Source organism: Callithrix jacchus, chromosome 18 (assembly GCF_049354715.1).
Source record: "Callithrix jacchus isolate 240 chromosome 18, calJac240_pri, whole genome shotgun sequence".
NCBI classification, from domain to species: domain Eukaryota; kingdom Metazoa; phylum Chordata; class Mammalia; order Primates; family Cebidae; genus Callithrix; species Callithrix jacchus.
Genome location: NC_133519.1, coordinates 19219909 through 19246889, shown reverse-complemented (window position 1 = coordinate 19246889; position 26981 = coordinate 19219909). Strand labels below are relative to the sequence as shown.

Below are 26981 nucleotides of genomic sequence, written 5' to 3'. Positions count from 1 at the left end.
TCTCATTAGAGCATTTGTAATTTATTTGTGTGTTTATGTGTCTAATTGCTACCTTTCACTTTAGTCTCCAAACTCCACAAAGGCAAGGCTGGCGATCTGATATGCTCACCACTGTAAAACAAGAACACAGAGCAGTGTATTAACACATGGTCTGCTCATACACATTTCCTCTCTCCCCCCTCCCCTCCCCTCCCCTCTTTTCTACTCCCCTCCTCTCCCCTCTTTTCTACTCCCTTCCCCTCCCCTCTCCTCCCTTCTTTTCTACTCCCCTCCCCTCCCCTCCCTGTCCTTCCCTTCCTTCCAGAATGTGACAGCCATCCCTGTGGCTCAGACTACATTGTCAATAGCTCTTCCTAACATTCAGCCAAAATCAGCCTCCCTGTTACTTCTTCTCATTCGGTGTTTCCAGTTCTGAAGCTACATACATGCCTAATGCTTTTTGAACAGCACACCTATTGAGTTAAAGACAACTATATATTTTCTACACATTTCCAGTGTAGAAATCTCCCCCACTCCAGACCCCCTTGCACTTCTAGTCTCTCTGTGTAGAAGTAGCATGGTCTCTAGAGTGTCGATATTTTGGCCGCTAGCTCTCTCTCCCACCTTTTTTTTTCCTTTCTTTCTTTTTGAGACAGGGTCTCACTGTTGCCCAGGCTGGAGTGCAGTGGCACGATCATGGCTTACTGCGGCCTAACCTCCCAGACTCAAGGGATCCTCTCATCTCAGTCCCCTGCGTAGTTGGGGCTACAGGCGCACACCACCATGCCCAGCTAATTTTCATATTATTTGTGTGTGTGTGTACAGATGGGGTTTCATCATGTTGCCCAGACTGGTCTGGAACTCCTGGGCTTAAGCAGTCTGCCCACCTCAGCCTCCCAAAATATTAAGATTACAAGCATGAGCAAGCTGGAGTACAGTGGCACAATCATGGCTCATTACAGCCTAACCTCCCAAGTTCAAAGGATGCTCCCACCTCAGCCCCTTTTTAAGCCAGCCACCCCCTTTTTAAGAACTCTCATTTGTTAACAGCCTTGAAACATGCGGCAAGCAGAGCCAAGCCCTCTTCTAAATACGGCCTGTCCAGGGCAGGAATGGTGGTGTCCCTCCCTCGTCCTGTACACCGCGTCTCTTAATGCAACTTGAGTCTGCATTAGCGTTTTGGCTACCACATGCGCTATTGAATCATCTTTAGTTTGTGGCCAAGTGAAACCTCTAAGTCTTTTAAATTTTTTATTTTTATAAGAACTTCTGTTGAGCCAGGTATCTTCCATCCTGTTTTTGTGCTATTGATTTTTTAAAACACAGGTTTTGCAAAATTCCTATCACATTTTATTATGATTATTTAATTATTATTTAATTTCTGCATATGTTTGCTAGCCCAGTGACCTTCCCTTCCCCTGCTCTTGTCACACTCTGCAAAGCGTGCCATGGAGGTCAAGCCTGTCAATCAACCCAGTATGTGAAGTGAACAACCCTCTTCTGGGGCCTAAGGGAGGGGATGGGAGAAGGAGAATCACAGTCGTGTTTTTGGAAGCATCAGGCAAATAGCACAGACAGTCCACTTCTTCCTCCTGTCTTTATCAGGTCACAGACAGGAAAGGGCCAGCTAATTTGTAGAGAACTTTCTTCTCAAAGTCTCCACACCCATTCCTTCTACTCTGGGGTAATTGTCTTTCAGTGCGTTAGCTTCCAGAATCCACCACAACCGCCCAGAAGAGTGTAAAAGGGCAGGAGCTTCTCGCTCTTGTATCTTCTCTACCTCTGCTCGTAAGGAACACTTCTGAACACGACACTGAGACAGGAACACCCCCTGACTAGAGGCTTTTGGATTTGCTGTGTGCCTTTGACTGTGAAATAGAAGTTTGCTCTGAGAAGTCTAGGTGACTGAGGGATTTGGGGATTTTCTAGGTGTACTGGGATCCAAATGTGTTTAAGGTTGTTTGGGAGAGGACTGGGAAATTTTGAGAAATGGGGAAAAAAGGAAGAAAGAAAGGGAGGGAGGGAGGGAGGGAGGGAGGGAGGGAGGGAGGAGATGGAAGGACCAGGTGGGTCCAGGGAGATTCCGATGTCAATAATTGTGTATGATTCATTTCCAAGTCTTCCAGTACTTTCCCCAGCATCTTGAATGTAGTAGGTACTCAACAAACTCTTTAAATGAAATAAATTATGCACTAAGTGCCTTAAGGGGTGATCCTGTTCCCAAAACTGCAGAAAGATAATTTGCCACAGGGGGGCGACAGAGGCCAGAAGGTGAGAGTAGGACCCAGCGTTCACAGGCTGGGAAGGGGTAGGGTTGGCGGGGGAGCTAGGTTGAAACTAAAAGGGAGGTGAGAACACTGAAGGAAAAAATATCAACATGGAGACCAAAGTGACTTTTAGGTCCAAGGGGGGTAGTGGGCTCTCCCTGAGTGTGATGCAATCGAGGAGGTGGCTGGACTGTGAATTTGATTCTGAGCCAGGGAAGGACTTTGTCTCCCAGAACTCTGGGGGAGTCTCAGTGACTCATCTTCCTCAAGCAAAGATGAAAAATGACAACCTTTCCCAGATTTCCCTTGCTGGCCGAAAACCAGCAGTCTCCCAAAGGAAAGGAAGCACCGTTTCTTTAATGCCTGGATTGGGAACCGTGGTGAAGTCCTCAGCTCCAATCAGCCATAAATTGACACACACACAAAAAAAAACAGGTTCACAGGCCAGAAATCTACTGAAGATTCTCCAGACTCTTCAGTCCCCATACACTGGAATGACATGGGAGAGACTCTGGAAGACTTGGGGATGGGAGGTCATTTTCTGCACCAATTATTTGCTTGTTCCTCCTCCCTCTCTGGACTGTGAATCCTCCAGTGTGGCAATGAATCTTTATTTATGAAATTAATTAACTCGGGTACTTAGTCGATGTTTCCTGAGCTCCAATCACGTGCCAGTCAAAGAAAAGACTCTTGCATGGTTGAAGTTCCTTTTCTAGTGTTGGAAGGAGGAGGTAGATGGGCAGTGAACTGGTAAGCAAATAAATGAATAAAGAAAAATTTAGCACGTGATAAATGCTACAGCAGAAACATCCCAGGGGAACTGGTAAAGAATAATGTGCGGCCGGGCGCAGTGGCTCAAGCTTGTAATCCCAGCACTTTGGGAGGCCGAGGCAGGTGGATCACGAGGTCAAGAGATCGAGACCATCCTGGTCAACATGGTGAAATCCCGTCTCTACTAAAGATACAAAAAATTAGCTGGGCATGGTGGCACATGCCTGTAATCCCAGCTACTCAGGAGGCTGAGGCAGGAGAATTGCCTGAACCCAGGGGGCAGAGGTTGCAGTGAGCCGAGATCACACCATTGCACTCCAGCCTGGGTAACAAGAGCAAAACTCCATCTCAAAAAAAAAAAAAAAAAAAAAAGAATAATGTGCATGGCATGGCCAGGTTGCCTTCCACTGGATGTCAGGGAAGGTCACTCTTGTGGGAGATGACATTTGCACAGAGACCCCAAGGATTTGAAGGTGCCAGTCACATAAAGAGCACAGGAAAAAGCATTTTGGGCAGAAGAGATATCAAGTGCAAAGACTCTTAGAGTGGAAAAGAGATGTGCCCCTTCAAAGAACAAAATTCACCCCTGGGCATAAAGCTTCATGAGCAGTGGGGAGACATGGCCACCAGCTAATCTTGGAAGTCCTGCCGGATAGTACAGAAGCACTTGGGATTAACTCAAATGCAGCAGGGAAGAACTAAATGACAAATGTAGGGTAGAATGTTAGAGTTTTCTAAAAAGCAACTTTATTACTTTCATTGGATTTTCAAAGAGACCTGTAACCCTCCTCCTATCCCCTAAACATTAGTAATACCGGATTTAGAGGAAGAAGACGAGGTCCATGCTCTTAGAAACACTAGAAAGATAAAAGGTGCAGTTTGGAGCTACATACAATGTATTCTTACTCGATACAGAGAGCTACCCAAGAAAAAAATACAATTATCTTTGAGGAAGGCAAGGGTGAAACTTGAGACATTATCTAAGAAACCTAAGGGAGTAGGTAACTTTAAATTACTACAGATGTGGCAGGAACATACAAAGAAAGCTGAGGGCAAATGGTATTGATGCAGGAGTTGAGGCTCTCGTGCTGGAAACCAAGTTTGCAAACAACTGGGCAATGATTTTGAGATGCTAGAGAGTTATAAGAACTTAGTCTTCTCATTTATAAAAATGTGTCCAAAAGATTTCCTAAATCTGAGTGCTACATAAAGGTGTCTGATGCCTACACTTAAAATGTTTCCACCAGCGCAGTGGCTCACGCCTGTAATCCCAGAACTTTGGGAGGCTGAGGTGGGTGGATCCCCTGAAGTCAGGAGTTCGAAACCAGGCTGACCAACCTGGTAAGACCCCCATCTCTACTAAAAACACAAAAAAATTAGCTGGGCGTGGTGGTGCACACCTGAAATCCCAGCTATTCGGGAGGCTGATGCAGGATAATCAGTTGAACCCAGGAGGCAGAGGTTGCAGTGAGCCGAGATTCGTGCCATTACACTCCAGCCTGGACAACAGAGTGAGACTCCAAGCTACAACTTAAAAAAAAAAAAAGATGTTCCCAAATTCCCCTAACCAATTTTCCAGGGCCAATCTCTCAAAGATTGTCTCTTCCCTTCACCAAATAGTTATAGGAAAGAAGAAAGCTAACATGTACTTTTGCCGAACTCATGTTTAAACATTCCCCATCCCTGCCTGTGTTCCCCACACCCCTCCTGCCCAAATCACCTAGAAGATGTCTAGAGATGATTTGGAAGGACTCGGACTTGTTAATTAACCTAAACAGTCGCATTCGTCGGCAAGGTGCATTATTGTTAATTAAAACTGCAATTCTCCTTGTGCCCAGACTGCGGGCTGCTGTTGTCAGGATAATTAGATAGCATACGATGGTTTTCATGCAAATCCCTGGCAATTAGAGTCGGCGATGAATTGGGTTTGAAATCCCAGTGAAGTTCTCAATCAGAATTCCTCTGAGGGAGGAAGGTGATGATAGGGTTGGGGGATAGGGAAATAGGAATGGAAAGAGGGTGTGAGGACCGAGCATTTGTTTTCTAAGTCCTAAGGGAGGGGTTGCAGCCTGGAATAAATGAACTATGAGCATCAGTGTGATGTTCAAACTTTCCTTGAATAATAGATCTCTCTCCTTTAGAAAGCAAAGCGAACTGACCTTCCTCAGGGTCTTGTGTTTTCCCAAGAGCTTGCTTCCCTGGCTCTCGTCTTTCTGAGAGGATTTTTTTTTTTTTCTTTAGCCAGGAGGCCCAGTATCTCATACACAGCTAAAATCCCTGCCAACCCTAAGATTAAATTCTTAAGGGCTCTAAGAAGACAGGGATTTGTATTCCTGAAGGGTCGCAGAAAAGATTCCAGATTCAGACCAATTTTAGAGTGGTGGGTGGCATGCAGTGGGTTAAATGCATGGGGTGGCAGGTCCCCAGGAAAGCTTTAAAGAAATGATTGAGGTCCAGGTTAGACTTAATGAGGAGCTCTCCAAATGCTGCATAGCTCATGGCAGGAAAGGGCAGCTCGAAAGGCGTGGGGTGATACCGGTGAGCGTGGGGCTGGGGAGGATGTGGCCGGGGGCGGGGTGGGGCACTGTCTCCAGCCCACCCTAACCTCTTAGCAGCTTCAGGCTTCTGCAGCTGCCTTTCCCTTGCAGAAGCCTTGAGAGCTGCCAAGCTGTTACCCAGGAGCCTAAAAGGAGGGATTTCTATCCAGAGGCACCGGGTTGGGGCAGCCTAGTGGCTGCCTAGACAAGCCTAGGACAAGCCTAGTGGTCTTAAATTAAGCCTCCCTTGTATCAGGTTGACACCAAAAGATTCAGGGAGTCAAAAACGCCCTCTCCTCCCCCTCAACTAGGTCAGCTTCCAAATCAGTACCTCGTAAGGGAGGAGAACAACATCTGGTAGAATGGGAAGAGTGGTCAAGGATGGGAGGGGGGTATTGAGAGGAGCCTACAAAAAATAGGGGGTAAATACTAGACTAGGACACATCCATGAACTGTGGTTGGAAACCAGAGCATAACTGAGGTCTGTAAATTATTTTGTTTTTCTTCATTTTCCTTTCCTTCCTTTCTGTTTCAGAATGTCTCCCGCGTCTCAGTCGGTCCCTAAATCCTGCCTTTCAATTTATCATGAACCAATCAGGAGCTAACCTGGTAGTTGCTAAGAGACAGGAGGTGGGAGATTTAGAGGCTTTGTCATGGCACCCACCCAGGAAAATTCCCTAAGCCTTTTGCACCCTCCTGCCTAAGATATTCTAACTCATCTCTGTACCTCTCCCGTACTGGCCTACTATTCCCAAGCCCAGAGAGTCAAGCAGAAACACTTTAGTGAGGAAGACAGGTCTGGCATATCTTTGGAAAATGGAAAGATGGTAATTGGGTTCAAACTGATATAACGTATCTGCTCAAGTTTCCCCAGCCTTTAGTTGGATTAGAGGTAGAAACTGTTTTGTAGCCTCTCAGGTAGAGGGTGAATTTGTTCTTGGTGGTAAAAATCTGTGCCTCCAATGAGGAGAAGCTTCTGTCCTTCCAAGCATCATCTAAACTTGGCTAGGTAGAGATTGAGAAAAACATCAAAGGTCCTGATTAAGCAGTCAGAGAAATCAGGGGTGTATTTGGGAAAGAGGTGCCCAGGGTATTGGGTATTGTGTAGAAGGTGGAAAGAAAGATGTGGGAAAGAAAGGTTTATTTCAAAACCTGAGATTTTGAAAGGGAAATTCGGGGAATTCCAAGCAGAAGATGAATCAGATCAGGGCCTCCCCTCCTCGAGTCTCTCCACCCTTCACAACTCCTTGATCTCTTCTTCCCTCCACACATCCCACACAGAAGAGACGAGGCTTAAAAACCAGGGTAAGGAAAACTCATTTGGGTAAGGAGTGAGTCATAAATCCTGACTCTATATCCTGGAAACAGGGATGGGTGCAGAATTGAGCGGGGGTTTGGGTCCTGAGAAAAGTCCGTGCACACACACAGGTGTGGGTGGTTCAGGTGCTGACAGAGATGCAATCTCATGGTCATTCATATGTTATATGAATACATCTAACATAAAGGTAGGTTCTAACAGATCGAGAAACAGATGTATGCACACACACGCGCGCGCGCGCTCGCACACACACACACACACACACATTTGGGTCATGCTGAGGAAGCTGGGAGAGATGACTCCCAGGAAGTGGCTTTTAAAATGATCTTGAGATGTTCCTGAACTGAGTAACATCCTCTGGGATGCTTTTCCCCTTCCCGACCACCAGCGATCTCTAAACAAAGCCAGCCAGGAGACAGAAGACAGAGAGAGGCTGGGCCCGTCAGATGGGGAGGGAGGTGGTATTGCTCTGGGCTTTGTCATTCCTCTTCCCTGTTTATCTCTGTTTTGATTTCTGTTCCATTTGCTTCCTGGAACAGCTTTTCCTCCATTACCGGCAAAGCCATCCCTTCTGGGTTTTTGGGTTTAACTGCTCCCTTCGTGTTCTGGTTTCTCTTCTCCCTTGAGATGGCAGTGACCCCACACCTCAAGAGAACATCTGTGTGCCCTGAGGGTGTTTATTCATCATTCAGCTTCTCCCCAGGCCAGCTATAGAAACAGACACTGGCAAGAAAGTCTGACATAAAATGTCTCTCTCTCAAGTCTCCTTCTTCTCCCCAGACAAAATAAGAAACCACCCGCCTCACAAAAGCATTGTAGACTTTAATTCAGGTTGACAGGTGGGAAGAAACTAGGATTTGCTTCCAAGGGTGTCCACAGGAGAAGACCATCTTTCAGGGAGGGGCAGGGAGGGCACAAGGGTGCGGGTGGCCTGGTGGCAGAACAGGGCCAGGAGCAGGGGCGTAGCCACACAGTGTACAATTGCCAGGGCTTCTGCCAGGTTCAGCACCAGGTCCAGCACCTGCTGGGCCAGACATGTTGGCAATAGCAACAGCTTGGACCTCACCAGGAAATCCAGTCCCAGAACCACCCCATGAGGCCACCAGAAAATAAACCAGACCCACAAGACATTCATCCAGGGGCCTGGCCCCATACCCAGTGCTTTCTTCAGCCCCTTGGCTCCAAACAAACCCAATGGCAACAAGACGAAGATGGCAAAACAGGCGACAGTGTGTGTGGCCTGCAAAGCCTTCAGCTCCGTGCTGTATATCGGGGTGCAGAGTCCATCAGAAGCATCACTGGCCAAGGTGATAGGCAGTGTCAGCAGGGCAGCCACTCCCCAAAGTCCCACAGTTAGCCCCAGGGTGAGGCCTGGGACCTGGCCTGCACCCAGTTTGGGGCCCAGGGAGGCATGGCACCCTAGCAGCAGAGCCTGGGCAAAGGCTGAGCCATACCAGACACAGTAGCCCAGGCTACACAGGGCAGAGCTGCGGGTGTTACCTAGCCCTGGTGCCAAGATGGGCACCACGATGCTGAAGAGGGCACTGCCCACAGCCAGCTGTGCCAGGACAGGCCAACCAGGGCAGAGCTGCCAGCGAAAGAGAGGTCTGAAAAGCATGAAGAGGACAGTGCTGCTGGCAAGGATGCCCAGGACACTGGCGAGGATGAAGAAGGGCAGTGAGGAGTCGTCGAGCAGGTTACAGGAGTGGCAGGGGGCAGCTGCTTCCAGGCTGGCATCGTAGTCTATCTCTGGGAAGGAATCATTCCCATCATAGGAAAAATTCCATAAATCTTCCAAGTTCAGCTGACTTGAGTTCTCAGTTGAGGGGGAGAGCTCCGCCTGGAGGACATACCCAGAGGAGGCCATCAGAGTTACCCCAGAGAGTCTCCTGGGAACTGAGGGGCAGGTGGGAGGGGAGGACAGAGTGGAAAGAGGAAGGTTGGGTGGGAGAACAAGGTCTCTGCAGGAGTTGGAGCCAATGTGGACAGTGGAAAGGACAAATCTGGGAGCCTGAGGAGCTGGAGCAGGAACCATCCTGGGGAAGCCAGGGCAGCTGGATGTAGAGGCAGTGCCAGGTCAGAAGAGAAGGCATTAGGGGACCAGGATGGAACTGAGTCAAAGGCAAAGGGAGGTCACAAGAGGGAGCTAGGAGGCTAGTAGAGGAAGAAGGAGAAAGACTTTAAAGGAAGAGGAAAACGATGGAAGGGAGAAAAAATGAGGAGGAAAAGGAAGAGATATAAAGACTAAGGGGCAAATAGGGGAAATGAGGGGCATGCGGGTAAGGGACTCTGGGGCCTGGTCCCATACTCACCTGGTGCAGACAGTTCCCCATGGCACCGTTTGGTTCAGGGCAGGCAGACAGAAGGGCTGGGACGGCTGTCAGCGCCTGTGCTTCCAAGATAAGAGCCAAGGACTAATAAGGGCCACCAGGCTCCGGGCAGGGACAGGGGGCATCAGGAAGTCTTACCCCACGCCCACTGCCTGCACAAGCCTCAGGCCTATTGGGGGGCACTGGCCTCAGGGCTTCCTGTTTTGAGGTTGGATTTGGCCAGTCGGGACTACACTCAGGAAAAAGGTGGGGACCAGAAAGTGGGCATTTTACCGAAGTGGAAAGGGAGGTTGAGAAGCCAGGGGGCTTTCCAGCAGATAAAGATTCTTCAAGCACAAGGAAGGAAAAGAGCAGGGCTGGGTGACTTGTGAGGCAGAGATAAGGGAGGTGCTGGGAAACTGCAGTGGAAGGGCAGCTGACTCCCACTGCTCCTCCATTCCCTTGAACCTGATCCAGGGAAAGGCCGTTCAAAAGCCACGTGTGTGGGAGAAAGGGTGGTAGTGGTCGAATCTGTCCGACTGAGGGGTGCGTGCGGGTGGGCATGGGCTCTTTGTGTGCACTGATCTCTGTGTACATTTGCTGTGTATCGGTGGGCACATATCTGTATGTGAGGGGCTCGTCTGCTGTGTGTCTGGCTATCTCTAGGTGTGGGTGTTTCAGTGTGAGGGTGGGAGGCTTGGGCTGGCTGTCGAGGCTGCATGATGAAGCCATTTCAGGGAGCCATTGGGTGTTTGCCTAGCCACCTATGGGTGCAGTGCATACGAAGTGGAATAGAAGGTCTGACAAGTTGAAGTAGGCTCTAGGGGACAATGGAACAGCATAGTTTCAAATGGGACTGTTGCCCACAGGGTGACGTCTTTTCAAATTTCTACTGGGGGACATAAAGTCTGTGGAACTGCTTCACTGGCCAGGCATCTCAGCAATATGTAAAGTTTCTTATAGAGGGGCAGAGCTGGCAAGCAGAGAGAAAGGGCATCTACCCTGCAGGCAGGCAGTCTCCAAAGCCCAAGTCACTTCTTTCTAGTGGCCCCTCCCTGCTGCCTGCCCCCCTCAGCTGCTTCCCCAGGTCTCCACTGTTTCATCACCCCTCTCTGCTTTTATTTCCTCACTTGGGAAGACACAGCGGGGATGTAGGGAGTGGTGAGCCATGGAGGGCCCAAGTCAGAGCAACGAGATAGAAAGGGCTGCTGCATTTGTCCGAGACAGCATTGCCTGCTTCAACACCAAAGCTGTCACGGCCCTTCTGTCCCATTCATGTAGGGCTTCCTGGGGGGCAAAGCACCTCAGACCCAAGGTGCAGAGGGATGGGTACCTCATAGGGATTTCCCCCCTTTTCTCCCAAGTCACTCGCTCAAGTTTCAGGTTCAACATGAAGGGGCTGGAGAGTGAATTTAGTCTGGTGGTGTCTAGTGATGCTCTCCGGGGTGGGGTTGATGGTGCCTCCATCGCCGTCTCAACATTCTCCAGCAATGCCTGGCAGAGGGTGGGGGGAAGCAGTCAGACGCCCCCCAAGACACTCTCCGGAAAGGAAAGGCTTAGCAAAAGGAGGTGAACACACTTCTCTCCCTTGGAGAGTTATATTGTTGCTGTACATAGATATCCGTGAGAGTGGCCTGGCAAGGGACACACCACCTTTTGAGGCACCAGGCACCACGTGCAAGGGGTATGGGAAGAACAGTCCTCACATACACATATCCCAGCAGCAGCAAGAGGAGCAGAAAGGAGGCAGCCGAATGACACGGATAATCCAGATATATTGAGGGAGGCCCCTCTGAGATTAGCACAGGAGAGTTAGAAAGATTATAAAGATACACGGTCCCCTCCCTGCTCCCTTCCCCCACCCCCATCCCTGGACAGACACACACAGCACAACAGCCCCTCTCCCTCCCACCCCCCCATACAAATATGGCTTCTGTGTAATATGGACAGAGTGGTTCAGCTCGAAGAGGAAAAGTCATTTTCCCAAAAGCGGGTGCTGGGAGACAAGAAGCTTGGCAGGCCAGGGGCCCCAGGCTCCCTTGCTGTTGTAAGAGGAGTAGGCCCTGGCTTAGGTGAGGGGCTGCCCGTGGTGCCCAGGGCCCTAACCAGCAGCTGGAAGATTCACAACAGTAGTACCTGAACTGAAGGGGGGTGGGCAGACCTGCCAGATTGCAGCTGCCCCTTTTTGCATGCCCATTGTCAGAGCACGGAGGAAAAGGTGGCGGAGGGTGGGAGTGATGCCAAGGGCATCCTGGAGCTGAGGCGGGGCAGTCCAGCCAGGACAGGGAGGACCAGGAACCTCATTTCCATGGCAACCAGCTGGGGCCGTGAGAAGGAAGACAGGAAACCAAAAGGAGGGGTGGGGACCCAGCCCTCAATTCACTGGGTACAGATTGTGGGAAAAATAGGTGGTGGTAGGTCAGTCCAGGGTCAATGCCAAGGAGAGGCCTGAGGGGTGCATAGCAAAGGCTGTGGCACTAACTCCATGGCTCAGAAGAGGGAAATCCAGGGAAGGGCTGAATGCTGTGTATCAGGGAGAGATGGAATGGACAGCTGGGCAAACACACACCCAAGGACTCCTTTCTCCAAGACGGATGGGCATCGGGGTGGCAGAGGGAATACCAGCATGGAACAACCTCTCAGTTGAGGCATGAACCCTGACTAGGAAGACCCCATTCCCAAAGCCTCCCCCAACATGTCCCACAGCCCTGTCCACCTGCCCAGGACCCCTGGCTCTTGGCCTTCCTCCTCAACCTCTTGCTCTGCCTCTCACTCACTCAGACGCACATGCACACACACACACACACACATGCATACACTACACACACCACACACATGCACACAGCACATTATTCCCTTAGTTTGGGCAGGAAACAGCTCAGTGCAGTGAAGCTCCTTTTAGTAGATTTGTTGTTATGTCTGCCTGGCTGCTGGGGGAGGAAGGACTAAGGGCTGATGCTGGCACCAGGAAGGGGGCACAGGGTGGCCAAGGTGGGAGGAGTAGTTGCTGAGCAACAATCCAGAGTCTTGCGTAAGAGTGAGGGGCCCCTCAGCGCAGGGAAGCAGGGGCGGTTCAGGCCTGAGAGCAGTGCCTCTCCCACCACTGCTGGAGCAAGGAGGGGCAGCCACACTCTGCTATCCCCCAGGGTGGTTCCTAAGAAAAGGAGCCGGCTTTGTTCATTTTCGGGAAAATGGGGCGACGGTCCACCTCCACCCTTCCTCCCCAAATCTACTCTTCCTTACAGGGACCTGCATCCTCCCCAGGTTGAAGGCCTAGGTCCCTGCATGGCTGTATTGCCTTCTGAGGGTCACAGCTCCCCAGGGCTCCCCTACTCATCACTTTCCCATTGCTACGGAAGAGATGGATCAGGGTGGCACCCACCTCCCTGTCCGTAGCGCCCAGGTGTGTGGCTAGCAAAGGAAAAGCCACACCCAGCCCTTGCTGACAACCCTCCCCTTCCACGATTTCTGGAGAAGTCTGGGAAGCTGCTCTGTTGTAGAGGATGAAAGGCGGGCTGGTGAGAGCCCCCCCCCCACCCCCACGGCTCCAAAGCAGCCCTGCCCCTTACCCCTCCCCTCCCTCACCCCTGTACCTTCTCTCTCCCCCTAACACTCCAGGGTTGTGTTTTGTGTTTGTTTGTTTTTTGCTTTTCTCACCCCAGGGCTCCCGCCTCTCCAGCCTGGAGACAGATTTGATTTGGGATTGTTACAAAAATAATAATAACCCAAATGCAGAGAAGCCACGGAAAGGGCTGAGGGCAACCCTCCCCTCCCCCCCGCCCTCCTCCCTCCCCATTCCAAACCGAGTACAAAACCGCACCCAAAGCAGACATTCTGTACAGGGGGGTGGGTGGGCTGGGGAGCAAGCGGGAGGGGCGGCCCTGGGGTCGCTCTGTACAAGTCCGGGTTGATGACGGCCCCAGCAGTCCCCACGGGGCCCCTGGGGGGGGCACAGGAAGTGGGTGGGTGCCCCTAGATGAAATATTCCTTCTTGTCGTCCCCTCCCGACTGCCCGCCTTCTGCATTGATGATGGCCGTGTCCGCATCTGGGGCATCGTCGGAGCCTTTTGCCTCGTGTGTCAGGTAGGTTCCTGTGTAGAGACAGAGGCTTCCCCTCTCAGGAGCAGCTTCCCAACCTCTGAGTCCACCCTGCCCACTTTCCCACCCGCCCACTCACGCACTGCTCAGGTAATTTTTCTCTCGCCAACAGCTCTCTTCTATTCCACCTTACCTAATTCCCATTTTGCTTCCCGCATCCCTCACCTGACCACACCCTCCATGAATAATGAATCCTGCCCCTAGGTAGAATCTCATCTATAATACAAAGCAAGAAAGAGAAGTGTGAGCGTGTGTCTGTGTGTGAGCGTGTGTGTGGGAGCGTGTGTGTGTGAGCGTGTGTGTGTGAGCATGTGTGTGAGCGTCTGTGAGCGTGTGTGTGAGAGCGTGTGTGTGTGGGAGCGTGTGAGCATGTGCGTGTGCGTGTGTGTGTGGGAGCGTGTGTGTGTGTGTGAGCGTGTGTGTGTGTGTGCGTGTGAACGTGTGTGTGTATGCCTGCGCATGTTCAGACAACTCGGTGGCGGGGGAAATGCTATGCCAGCTTCATGAGCAAGGCAACTGAGATCTGGCTTATGTGTGACCAGCCTATGGAGTCGGGCTTCAGGCTAGAATAGCAGAGCCAGAATTCTGAGAGGAAAAACATGGAAAGAGAGTAGAGCGAAGGCGTGGATAAAGGAGAGAAGGTAGGAAAAGCAGGGAGAGAAAAGAAAGGCAATGAGATCAAAGGAGAAAGAAAATGAAGTTAAAGAGAGAGACAGGAAGAAAGTGCAGCAAGCAATGAGATGGAGAAGCAGTTTCGGGAGCTGTCCGTCTTGCAGCAGGAGACCTGGAGGTAGAGCAGCATGGGAGCAACCGCTGACTGAGTGGGCAGGTTTGATTTCACTTGGACGATCCCCAAGTGATCAGGCTTCAGTGCCGGGTTGGTGGTGCTCAGTTGTCACAGGGTTGGCAATGATAGGGTTGGCTTCGTTTTTTGCTTCCCTACACATTCCAAAGGGCTGACACATCTCTGAAGGCCCTTTCCACTGTCGGCTTCCCATCGTGCCACCTCTGATTGGTCTCCCTGCCCCTCCCAAGTTCTGCTGATGCTCTCCCTGTGCCTCTCACCTTTGTGCCGGATCAAGTAGTGGCCAAGGAAGATGAGCATGATGAGCAGCAGGAAGACAATGAAAGCCACGATCCCGCCGATGATGGCGTGGTAGGTGCTGGAGGAGGAGGGCACCGGACTGGGGTCTGGAGGAAAGGGCAACACACAGTCGGATCTGGGGAGAGCCCTTATCTTACAGCATTCCAAGGTGGCCATGAATAGCCTCACTTAGCAGGGAGCAGGCACTAACATCAGGAAAATGGAGCACAATCATTCATCACGCCTTACTGTGTGCTTATATGCCATGCCTAGATTACAGTATTTCTTAAAACAAACTGATGGGTTAGTGAATAGATAGATAAATCTGTCCATATCTAGCCTTCTAAGTTGAGATCTTGGTACTGAAGCTTGACCTTGGCCAAAGATCATTACTTTAATGCCTCTCCTTCCCTCCTTCCCTCCCTCCCTCCCTCCTTCCCTTCCCTCCCTTCCTTCCTCCCCCTCTTTTTTTCCTTCCTTTCTCTTTTTCTAGTTTCCTCCCTCCCCCGGCTTTCATTTCCTTCTTCCTTTCTCCCTCTTTTCCTTTTATTCCCGGGTTATCAGGGTGTTCCTTCTCTGTTTCCATGCCCTCTTAGCCCCTTGTCTTCGTGATATTCTGAGCCAGCTCCCCTAGCTCTAGGGGCCTTCTCAGCCTATTCACCTGTTGCCTTAAGATTAGATAGGGAAGGAGCAATAAAAGCTGATGGAGCTAAGAATTAAGCGCTTTGACAGCACCTTACAAAAAATGATAGATTGTGGCCCCTAGGTGAAGAACCCTGTTCCCGCACGGCAGGGGAGTTTAGTGCTCCAGTGACACCCCAAGCCTCCAGCATTTCCTAAGGAGGAGGCCTGGGGTTCCATCTTCACTTTGCCACCATCCAAAGGTTTGCAGAAAGGACAAGATGCTTTCTCCCATGATATGGACGTCTCCGCCACTGGATATACCGCATCTGTCCTCCAAGGCAACCTATATAGAGGGTCGACAGCACAGACTGGGCCAGGCATAGCAAAGACAGCAGCAGCCATAGCCAGAGTCCCAAATATCAGAGGGACCCACACAGGCCCAGCACACAATTCTGATGTAGCCGTAGACAGAACCCTCCCACCCATGGGAGAGCTGCTGTTTTCCACGGACTCAGCTTGAGTCTTAATGCCTCATTGACTCCTTACACATTTTGTCTTTCCCACCTTATGTCTCCTCAGGCTTGGCTGGGCCAGCGTTTCAGTTCCTAGCCTGTCTACGCCTTATTTGAAAAGAAAACATTTGTGTTCTGGTTTTTTATGCTCTGCCTGGGAGGAAGGGAGACGATGAGTCCAGGGAATCTAGGGTATGATTAGGGTGGAGGTGAAGGTGTAACTTGCAGAAAGCAGAGCGAGTTTACCCGCTGTCTCTCGGGCAGTATGTGAGACATGGTCCACCTGGACAATCAATCCTGGATAATTATTCCACAGGCTATGGAAATGGCAGTTCCTTAGAAAAGCACAGGTTTCCAAGGCCAAACGACCTCTGGGCTTATCAATTACAGGCCCCTGTCTCTAGGTAGAACTGCATTTAATTTCATTCCAGTCAGGCCCACTTAAGGATATTCCTGGAAGAAGGTGCAGTAGCTCCATCTACCACCAGGCGTCAGCACTGGAACCAGACACCGTCCAACAGGACTCCCTCCGCCTGGCTGTTTAGCACAGGGCAGAGGGGAGATCAGCAAGATAACCAACCACAAGGGCATAAGAACTTTCTCTCGCTGCCAATCATCATCAGATTAGTCTGGAGAGATACGGGGGCAGAGACCGGAGCTCAGTGCATTGTCCTTGCTCTTGGCATCTTACAATAGCCTTGTTGTGCTGAGGCCGCTCCCACATGCTGAGGTCGGCCCCTGGAGTGGGAATCACCCAACCAGACATTCTGATCCCAAGAACTCAGGCCTCTTATCGCTGGGAGGCCTGGCTGCTATCCCCCCAACTGCTTTAATGAGTGTTTCAAGTGAGGGAGCCTCTGATGTTTTCCTGACAATACACGTCCCCTATTCTGAGAAAAGATTTATAAGACTTTCTGGTGGAACCCGCAGCCATTGGGATCTTCAAAACCATCCCCTGTCAACTCTCCATAAAGGGGCCTCTGTGCCACCCTGTCACTACTCCTGAGGCTGGGTTTTGTGGTCATGGCTTTGAGAAGAACTTCAGAGAAGGAGCATCACCTGGTCCCTCTAGAAGATACGGCATCAGAGAAAAGATTCTATCTCTTGGCATCATACAAGTTTCTCTCTATTTTCTGTCGAGACCCAGTACAGTGTGTTCAAGGTATGCAGGAAAAAAATGACAGCAATTGCATGCTCCGGAGACCTAGTCATAGGAGAAGCAACTCTGAGAAGGGCCAGTTAGAGAAGGAAATGCACCTGTGCCCACACTTTAGGGGCCCGGGGCCTCTGCACACAGAATTATTGTTTTTGTTGTCAGACAAGTGCGGGGGATGGAAGATGGTGTCACCCAGGCCACTACTACCAAAGAAAGGTAGATGAGAGCCCAGCCTTCTAAGGTTTTTTCACTAAGTGGCCATTACACATTCTAGAGTGGACCTGGGACCTAAGGCCTCAGGCACCCCAGGGGTGGGCTGGCTTTCCTTTACTCCACTCCCTGTCACAGTTTGGGGGTGTTATCAGGAAGTATGAAAGAAAGGGCATAAGAGGGACAGAGAAGGGAGATTCTGGAAGAAGAGATCTGAGAAGCACTCACCATTAACGTTGAGAGTGTAGTAGGCCTTGTAGCTGCCCATGTTGCTGGTGGCCGTGCAGCCATAGGTGCCGCTGTCACTCTTGTTGAGGAAGGGGAAGATCAGGGCACTCTCCTGGGTCATCTTCAGGGGCGGCACACTGCCCTCCTTCTCCCATAGGTACTGCTGGGGGCTGTCGAGGCAGACAAATCAGAAGAGCTCAGGAGAGCATAGGCCAGGGAGCTAAAAGAAAAAAAAAATAACTGGGAGCAGGAATGTCAAGGATTGTTTGATGAGGCTGGAGAAATAAATTATCAGGGCCAGAGACATTGAACTGCTATATTCCAGGTGGCCTCTTGGGGTTTGTTCTAGGGAAGCTGGAGGTCTCTTTAACTTGGCCTTTGTGGGAACCTCAGGGACTGAGCTAGGGAGTGGTCCCTTCCCACTTGTGCTGCTTTGCAGAAGAAATAATTGCAGGTGGACATTATTGGACAGACAGGGAAAGGAGAGGCTCGGGTCAGACAATACAGAGGAGATAGGAAGGAGCTGTTACATTAGGAGACCATCTGAGAGTGTGGAGGGTAAGGAGGAGACCAGGAAATGGATCTTCTTACACTGGATTGCCACGACCCTCACAGTGTAGCAACAGCTTCTGGCCCTCACGAGGATGCGGAGGATCTGGCCTGATCATGGCAGTTGGTGTGTCTGTGGAGAAGGAAATGGTGTCAGTGAAAACCTCCCCACACCGCTTAGGAGATTCCCTCGCTTGGTTGCCCACTACAGCTTCTACCTCTACATGTCTCCACAGCCCAAGAAACTCAACAAAGGCCTTCCTTCTCCTACTTCTTGTGAACAAGGACCATTATTACTATTGAATATGTGAGCAACTTCTATTGCAACCTTGTGTGATAGGATTTTGGAAGGTCTGTTCTTGGCGGGGCCCTAGGAGAGGTCTTAACAGAAAGCTGAGAAGGGAAATGAGTGGCTGACCTGTGCCTAGAAAACTTTCTAGCACATAGACGGGACCTCATACGTATGTTTTACAGAACGAATAAACTTGAACTTGCCACTTTTAAGCTCACAACTTCTCAGTTCTCTCTGCTCTGCAAGGGAGCTTAGAACTAGAAGCAGTGCTTGAACACAAAACATCATTTTTAATGGTCAGTCCAAATACGAAGTGAGAGCTTTGAAACAGCAAGAGATCGGGGTCATATTTTGGCTGCAAAAAGGCACTGACACAATATAGAAGGGCTCTGTGAAGGAAGAATGGCATCTGCCATGGACGCCAAAGGGCTGCTTAGGAGGCTAGGTCCAGATGGCCTCTCAGAACAATACAACCAGATGCTGGTCGAGAACAACAGATAAAGAGGCTGAGCTTCCCCTAAGGATACAGCCAACCTTAACAACCAGTTAATGAACCTGTTTCAGCCAAATCAAATGGGACAAAGAGAATCAGGCCAGGTGAAAGAATGGGTGTCCTGGGACCCCACAGCCATAGAAATCTCTAGCACAGTGCCTGGAGTATAGCATTTGTTGACTGACTACTGATCACAGTTGGGCCAAAAGGGTCCCTGGCGAGTAACTGCCAGATGGTCTGGTATCTAACAGAGGAGTCTTTGGGGTTCAGGCAGGGGACCAAGGCTTTAGTTCTGGCCAGGGACCAAGGAGAGGGTGGGGGAAGCTCTAGGCCAAGGCCTCACACTCGGAACTGATAATTAGAGAAGCACCTTAGAGCAATATAGAACTTTGACATTTACAAGGTTCTTTCACAGGCATTGTTTTATTTACCCTCAAGATAACTCAGTGAAGTAAGCAGGAACCACAGAAAGATGAAATGTTTGTCCGGCCTGTCTGCCCACAGGTGGAGTCTGCTGCATGAATAGCGGTGCCACCCTAACCCTACCTCATGTTAGTTTGAGTAATGGGTCTAGGAGAAGATTAAATAGCAAATCAGGAAAATAATTGGGCCTGGGTCTATTCCACAGGAAGAGGATTAAGGGCTTTGGTCATTTTGAAAACCGCCCAAATTTTAGGTAAGTTAGGACAGGAAATGCACCATTTCCTAAATCGACCTTCTCCTGCTGGACTTCAGCTGATTCTTTTCCCTTTGATTCCTCCACTCAGAGGGGCTGTTCTTTACCAATTTCCAATTTTCTCAGATGAGAAATTTCCATTTCCAAACTTCCTCAGAAGTGCGCTATCCATACCAAAGGTAAATTCCATAGAGAGTGTGAATGTCCTTGGAAGGGCTAGGCATAGTGAAAGTGACAGTGGCCATTCAGGTCAGAATCCCAGGAAAATACATGGAGCTGGGCAAACAGAAGGGTATCAGTAAGGAAAAGGTCTGGGAATAATGATGCCAGGGAAACTGTGCTTTCCCACCACCCATGTTTTCTTGAAATCACAGAATGCTAAGCTGAGATAAAGCTGTAGTGACCCTCATGCTCATCTCTTTCACTTAGCGTACAAAAAAATCAAGCTCAGTGGGTAAAGTCACTTTCTTAATATAATACAGCTAGGAAGTGATGGAGTGCAGACCAGAAATGACTTCCTGGGAATCCTGAGTTACTGCAGTTACCACTACAGTTTGCAGTCTGGCTACATTACACTGGCCTAGCCCAGGGGTTGGTGAACTTTCTCTCTGGACCAAATCCTGCCACCTGCACGCTTTTGTAAATAAAGTTTTATGGGAACGTAGCCCAGCTCATTTGTTTACATATTGTCTATGACTTTGTCCCTACAACAACAGCAGAATTAAGTAGTTGACACAGAGACTGTATCGTTCTCAAAGCCTAAAATATTCATTACTGGGCCCTCTGTAAAGAGTTTTCCAATCCCCGGCCTAATCTCGGCAGTCCCTGTTTCATTTCTTCCTGTTTACTTAACTGTGCCTGCTGTTTCATGCACAGTCTCCTTCACTCTCTTTTTCCTTGGTCCTCATCTCATACCTCATCCTTCTTCATCCCCAAGCCCATGACATACATAAAACTTCAATGCGTTGAGAGGTGGATCTGTCAGCTCCCTTTAGAGATTCATGGTTCACAGAGCACACGATGTTTGCCCCATCATCCTCCCGGGTAACCTGAAATGTCACCGAGCTGCTCACGGTAAAGGTTTTACCATTGGGATCTTCCTGTATGCGAGTTGGTTCCCCTAGAGTGCAGAAACAGTGGCACACACACAAACACACAGAGAGAGACACAGAGTAAACCTAACATACAGATATCATGTGGGCCTTATTGTAGATGTACAGATGGTGACTCTCAACCTAGATAAACTAGAAGGTTGTGGCATGGATATGTACTCACAGGGAGAATGTAGGCCCCAACACACACATAGGCACATAAGTGCACACAAAATATCTGTCATTCCCCTTTTCTTCTTCCATACCATGCCTCCTGTGTACATTCATAGATGGGCCCTTCTCTCTCTCTTTCCAGCCCCACTTTCTCCTGTAACCCAAGGCAGGAGGTACTCACCGTGGAGTTCTTGGTCACCCTTTCTCCAGGTGAGCCGGGCTGCAGGTTTGCTCCCAGAAGACTGACAGTTTAGGGTGGCTGTGTCCTTTTCCCGTAATGAAGATTTATAACCGGTGATGATGGGCTTCTGTGGAATTCCTGCCATGGATAGGGGATGGCCAGGATAGGAAGGAGAGGCACCATAGGGTCACACTTCTGCTCTCCCGTGGAGATGGCTTCTCTGCATACCTAGGTTCTACTATAATTTCTGATGGGTTAGAAGACTAGAGAAACCATCATTCTCTTTGCTCTTCTCTCTGAGGACCAGAAGAAAGACCTTGGGGAGGCAGCATGGTAGTGAGGAGATATGCCATAGCACAGACATGATACATGACCCACCACTTTATACCAAAACTGGTGGCTGCAGAGATAGTGTGAGTCTCAGAGAGGCAAAGAAGAAAGGTGAACTATAGAATGAAATATACGATGAAGATGGGAGTATGTAAGCAACTGGGGTACTTATTTTGGAAATTATAACATGTGTATGTCTTGTGTTTTCCTCACACCATCTTGGGAGGTGGGTAGAAGGGGTATGATCATCTCTCTGTTATACGAGGAAGTTCAGGCTCAAAGAGAGTAAGAAGTTTGTCCTAGATCAAACAGTAAGTAGAGCACAAAGGATTAAAACCTGTTTCTTTTTACATTTTATCCCATTGTTGGGGGAAGGCAGACTGAACTTTCCTAAAGTGCTTGGAGACTTGTTTGGCTCCAGGCTGCTTCAGGGACCCATGTAAGGAGGTGCGTTTGCAAGGAAGCATGCTGTAGAGACACTGGGGTTTGCGAGTCTCACCTAGGACTGTGACGAGGGACTTGGCAGTTCGCACAGGCATCGTGAAGATCGAGCAGGTATACTCGCCCTCATCTGCCAGGGCCACGTTGCTGATGCTGATGCTGAGCTCGTGGGGCGTCGAGGTAACCAGCTGAATTCGATTATCCCGAAGGGCTGGGGAAATCAGAAGAATGGAAAGCTAGGATTTTACTGGCACCTCTCGTGTTTATTTTCCAATCCCAGGCCAGCTTCTTTGGGGGAAGGGGTCTAGTATGGTGGGTGGGGGAAAAAAATAACTGCTCCTGAGCTTAAGAAGTCTTTAAGTCATTCAGTCACTTTTCTGGGCCATTGGACATAGTAGCCTAAGAGATACTCAGAAAGTAGCTTGGCTCTCATAAGCTTCCATGTAAGACACATGGGGCAACATTGACTTCTGCTTTCTGTCAGCGTTCCTGTGGGGTGAAGTCACTGCAGAATCCTAAGAGACTATGCATGCTCTAAACCAGAGCTGTAATACTGGAACCAGTTGGGGAACTCATGGCTTGTTATATCCTGAAACAGCATACCGCCACGCTTCTCAGCCTCTGGACTACAGGTACAGTCCCCTTCTCTAGCCCATTGTTTTCACGGAGAAAGATAACTCATGAGATACTACCTCTCTTCTCCCCGAAGTAGAGAGTCTGCTGAGCAGGGTTAGACCACTGCAGGGATGAGTCCTCGTGATCTTTCACTTGGCACTTGAGCACCACGGTGCCACCAGCCACCACTGTTTCATCAGATGTCCAGGGCTGGCTGTCTGCAGAAGTAGAAGAGGGTTAGTTTCCTGAGGACCCCTAGCCCCTCCCATTTCTGAGCCAAACTACACCTCTTCTAATTCAGACCTTCCAAGGCCCTGGTGTAAACAAGGTCTTGGTGTACCCTTAAGGTTTCATGGGGGAAGGAAAAGAGGTGGTGGTGGCGGTGGGGGGAAAGACAGACCTCAGCTTTTCTTACTTCGAATACACAGAAAAACAAATAGTACTTGTTAAATGTTTCCTGAATGAAACTGACAGGGCCACAAACATTTAGAGGAGTAAAGGCACCCCAAATCTACACATACCATTCCACATGTGTCTTTTCGCTATGGTTCTACCATTCACCTTTGAAAACACACATACGTAACTGTCGTTCTACATTTTGCCTTCCTGCCACCACCTACATATAAGAACAAGAACAGGAGAAGCAGCTGTGACTAATAATCCTAAAACTAAAATGGAGAAAAGGCTAAACCAGCTCTTGGTTTGCACATTCCTTTACACAAGACGTGGCTGGTAGAAAACTGCAAAACAAACAAACAAAATAGTTTTAAAGCGAAACATTTTTACACACTTTTCAATTCTTCTGACAATAACTTCCCTTCAATCAAGGCCCTTAGCATATTCCCCATGGTATTAGTGTTACCCGCCTCGCAACACGCAACCCAAATCACTATCCTGATGTCATTTTAAAGAGGAAAGGATTAAGGCTTTCTCTTCAATGTGATGAAACCATGCTTTCTAATCCTTCTCTCTGTAGTGAAGTTAAATAAAACAATACAAAAGGACTAGGGAGGTATCTTACGGGTGAGCCATTTGAATCTCCACTGTGCCTTCTAGCCAGGCCTACCTGGGAGCCCTTCTGGCGCCAGGACACTTGCTTCCTGCTGTTCCGTGTTCCCCACAGCATGGATTCTGACTTCCAGTACTGATTCCCTCATCTGCAGAACTGACTTTCTGTGACTCAGTAGCACTGACCTCCACAGAACAAATCTAAAACAGACAACACCTTCCAGTTCCGATTCTAAAACATCCACCAAAAAATCTGTTCCTTGATACTAAATTGTTTCACCAACACTGCTTACGTCTGAATAGGAAACTGAGAAACTTACTTCCTATTTTCCCCTATAGAGAATTTTAAAACAATTCCATGCTCCCTTTGGCACCCACCTTACCCCTGACTGCTTATCCTTTTCTTGGTTTCTGGAATTCCATTTCCAGGAAATACTCAGTGGCTGCTCCCAGCAGAGCAGAGGCCCCGAGAATGAAGATGTTTGTGCTGGAGTCGATGCCACGGGCTGATAGCATCGACTGCTCGGGTGACTGTTCCCAAACTAGAGCACAAGCCTGGTGGTTAGTGTCAGCATGAAGACTTGTAAAAATTAGGAGAACCGAGTGAGATCTTTGGGATCGTGGAACCCCTCATTTTACAAATGTAGGCAATGAGGCAGTGGAGATGCAATGATTGCCTAAGCTCATTGTACTCATCTGAGTTAGAACTAGAACTCTGTTCCTGTGTCTGTCAATGCAGTGCCCTTTTCATTGAAACGCTTCTCAAGTCATCATCTAAACTGAGCATTAAAACTATGATTTTGAGATTAGGGTGCAAGGGACTGAGCTGGCTGGGATAAAGTTGAAAGTGATACATTTCTAAAACCTCTCAACAAATGGTTTGAGAAACGCTTCATCTACCATAGCCACGTGCCAATTTTTGACCAGTCATCCCTTTGTCCCTGGTTCCCTTGGAAGAATTCCGCCTTGATTGTGTCTTTCCAGGACCTCTTTAGTCTGAGTAATATATTCCCCTGGAATCATCTTATTTTTGGAAAGAAGTGTTGGGTGTACAGAGGTCTCTGTACTGGAGTAAGGGAAGAAGGAGTAGGTGCAACAGAATTTGGTGGTGCAGACTAAGAACTAAAATGTCAGATGGAAGGGAGACAGTGCTGTGTGGTAATGAGAGGAGTGAGAACATGTGGTGGCAACATGAGTGGGAGAGGATGTGAGGATGAGTGAGGGAACTGAGGGACATTGAGATGAGGGGGCCTGGATTCTCACCTTGACTGGCCAGCATGTCAGGGCTGCTCCAGACTGTGGAGCTGATGGCCTCGTCGAGTGGAGCCAGAGTTCCCAGCTCCAAATCCTGCTCCTGCCAGTAGCCTGGGGAGAGAACCTCCATCAAGCATGAGCCCTAGATGTATCCTGCTACAGTGTGGGGCTCGACTTTCACTGCTGGGCATGTGGGAAAGGCTAGGTCCCTAGGAAAAGTAGGTTCACCAGGATATCTAAGAGAAGGTAGGTTTCTCACCAAGGGGAGAAATTAACTAGAGTCCTGAGAAAGGAAGTGACTTTTTCTCTGCAGGGGTGAATTAAAGGAGGATGCTAATTTTATCAGTCAATCATAGAATGTTAGAGCCAAAGGAATCTTAAGAGTCCATCCAGTCCAGTTCTCCCACTTCGCAGATGAGGCCAATGAAACCCTTAAAGGTTAAAAGTGACTTGGTGAAGGTCACCACTGAAAAATGAAAGACCACCTAAGATTTCTCATTCCTTATCCAGAATTGTTTCTGCTCCACCGTATGATTCACTAAAATTACTACACATTTGATAATTGGAAAATACTTTCACAAGTAACCCTCTTAATAAACCTGGAAAGTAAGTACAAGGACATTGTCATTCCTATTTTGCAGAGTAGAAATAGAATGAAATGACTCGCCCAAGGTCATACGAATAGGAGGCGAAGACGAGAAATTGCCTGATTTTAAATGCAGAGCTCTATTTGTTTCAATGTGAGACTCCCACCACTGAAGAAACACAAGGTGGTTAGGGCTGAAAGTAGTACCACGTCTTCCCAGATTGTTACCTTCTATGGGATACTCAAATTATCTTTTAACTTAATGACGGAGCCTGCTCCTTCCTCTGAAACCACAAACCCCTTTTCCAGGGCCTGAGTCACCGCCTCGCCTCTCTTCCTGCAGGGTAAGTCCGTGCCACGGGCCTTGCCCCCAACCCAACCTGAAGAGGCGGAGGGACAAAGAAACCGGCCTCGTGAATCAATTCAGGGTCTCCCGCCGCAGCGCCCCGGTGTAGCCAATGAAGTGCGCAAAATTCAGTGAGCTCATCTGCTGCTGAGCAGAGCCTGGGGCTGCTGCGCGTCCGGGCCCAGGAGTCGCGGGAGAACTTCGCCGGTCGTCCCAGCGCGCCCGAGAGCCCCCTGAGGAGAGGCTGGTGGAAGAGGAGAGGGGAAAAGGGGGCGCCAAGACCAAGAGAGGGTGCCCGAGGGCCGTGAGGTCGAGATTAAAAAGGAAAGAGGTGGGACGCGGGCTTGGGGGTCCCTGAGGAAGAAAAGGGCAGGACTCCAGGGAGAGAATTGCCTAATCAGAAGCAAAGGGAAAGGGGCGAGGGACGAGAGGAGAGGGAAGGAAGTCGAGGGGTACAGGAGAAAGAGGGGTGGAGAGGGAAGGGGGAGAAGAGAGGCCGGCGGGGGGAGGGAGTCAGGCAGGAAGCGGGTAGCGTTACAGAGTCCTAGCACAGAGGTTCCCTGGCCTCCATGCAGGCACTGCTCCTCTCAGGCAGCTTCCAGGAGATTTTAGTAATTACTCTGTTCTTAAGTGGGAGAAGCGCTAATGCCCAAATGCTGAGAGGGAGTAAAGCAGAGAAAACAGAGAAAAACAGTAACCAGTAGAGAGAAGTAGGCAAGAAAGGCGGGAAAGGGAAATGCTGATAAAAGCGAGGCAAGCGGGATGAGAATGAGAGAAGGAAAGGGGGCTGGGGAGACGGGCCAGTGCTGTCACAGCCAGCAGGGGCTCTCCCCGAGTGCCCCCCACAGTCGCCCTGCTACCTTCCGGCACGTGGAGAATGGAGGCAACCTGAAGGTGGTGAGTGCTCACATTATTTTTCCCGTTGTGTGTTCGTGGGTGCACTGTGTCAACGTCAGCACACAGTAGGAAACCAAATTGGTTGTGCCCAGGTGTGGGACGGCAGAGGGAGAGGGAGAAGACTGAGAGGAGCCGACATTCAGCTGTGTTGGTATCCAGTGCACCGTGAGTGCTAAATAGGCCTTTGCCCAAATGAATGGAGGAAATAACGGTCTCATACCCATACCGTGGTATAGGACTTTCCGTTTACAGAGTAGATTTTCAACCACGAATTCATTTAATCTCAAAACAAACTCAAGAGACAGGCAGCCAGATAGAATTGCTTTTTACAACGAGGTTCAATTATTTACCTAAAGGCACACATCTAGTATACCTCTCGGGAATCCTTTCTGTCTCTGATGGTGCTGTGGGGGCTTTTCAACATTTTATATTTCTTATGGCATTCCAGTGTGATTTGCTTGTTTAGTTATCAGTCTCCTCATCTAAACTTTGAGCTGGTTAAGAGCAGGAGCCTTAAGTTATTCATCGCTGTATCTTTAGCACTTATCCCATAGTGGGCTCTCAGTACATTTAATTGGCTCTGGTAATTCATTCAGCCGCACTTGGCACTGTACTATGTATATTGTTCATCAGGCAGAGCATGTATTCTGTCCAACAGCATGGGCTTAGTCTTCACTCTCCTGCTTCTTCTTTCATCTGTGCTTTTTTCTGCATCCTCCTCAGTTGCTTTTCTCTTTGCTCATATTTCTTTCATCCCTCCCCTCCTCCTGCATTTCACAGGCATCTTCTTTCTGCATAGGATGAATAAGTGATGTAGATCATTCAAACCAAACTGTATTGTTCAGATGAGAGGACTGATAACCAAATAATCTCCAATAAACGGCCTCCTGGGGATATGCGTGACATATTGCCTCTATAGCTTTACAGAGAACTCACTCTCATTTGTGGTGTCTTA

The 26981-nt window shown here is 49.3% G+C and overlaps 3 protein-coding genes across 5 annotated transcripts in view; 1 reads left to right on the top strand and 2 right to left on the bottom strand.

Annotated features, from left to right (window-relative positions):
* Nucleotides 1–7674: 7674 nt before the first annotated feature.
* On the bottom strand, nt 7675–12708 carry ACKR1 (atypical chemokine receptor 1 (Duffy blood group)). Of its 2 annotated transcripts, none has more exons than XM_008984690.4 (3): nt 10515–12708; nt 9185–9264; nt 7675–8712 (listed from the first exon to the last, which is right to left on the bottom strand). In XM_008984690.4, exons 2-3 carry the CDS (start codon nt 9203–9205, stop codon nt 7723–7725), a joined length of 1011 nt encoding a protein of 336 aa, XP_008982938.1. In that variant the 5' UTR covers nt 9206–9264; nt 10515–12708; the 3' UTR covers nt 7675–7722. The 2 variants fall into 2 exon arrangements, with proteins under 2 accessions (XP_008982938.1, XP_008982939.1); XM_008984691.5 differs by having other exon boundaries at nt 9185–9259.
* Nucleotides 10752–26981, bottom strand: part of CADM3 (cell adhesion molecule 3) — a 32150-nt gene continuing 15920 nt past the window's right edge. The window contains exons 2-10 of one of the 2 annotated variants that reach the window (XM_002760154.5): nt 24207–24308; nt 22013–22153; nt 21379–21531; nt 20550–20687; nt 20053–20223; nt 17685–17775; nt 17094–17263; nt 14345–14470; nt 10752–13272 (exon numbers count right to left, since the gene is read on the bottom strand). In XM_002760154.5, the coding sequence (XP_002760200.1) occupies nt 13154–13272; nt 14345–14470; nt 17094–17263; nt 17685–17775; nt 20053–20223; nt 20550–20687; nt 21379–21531; nt 22013–22153; nt 24207–24308 (1211 nt within the window). In that variant the 3' untranslated portion in view covers nt 10752–13153. The remainder of the gene's footprint in view (nt 13273–14344; nt 14471–17093; nt 17264–17684; nt 17776–20052; nt 20224–20549; nt 20688–21378; nt 21532–22012; nt 22154–24206; nt 24309–26981) is intronic. The other variant, XM_002760155.6, reaches the window with a different exon arrangement.
* The window catches only part of LOC128930120 (uncharacterized), a 68084-nt gene continuing 66990 nt past the window's right edge, over nt 25888–26981 (top strand). Inside the window, exon 1 of the transcript XR_013529437.1 lies at nt 25888–26026. The gene's annotated coding sequence lies outside the window, so the exon portion shown is untranslated. The remainder of the gene's footprint in view (nt 26027–26981) is intronic.

Bases quoted from the DNA above. Each gene is read 5' to 3' on its own strand.
- ACKR1 (XM_008984690.4), bottom strand. From the start codon at position 9,205: ATGGGGAACTGTCTGCACCAG. The intron at 8,713-9,184 runs GTGAGTATGGGA...TATGTCCTCCAG, and splicing joins TGGGGAACTGTCTGCACCAG to GCGGAGCTCTCCCCCTCAAC.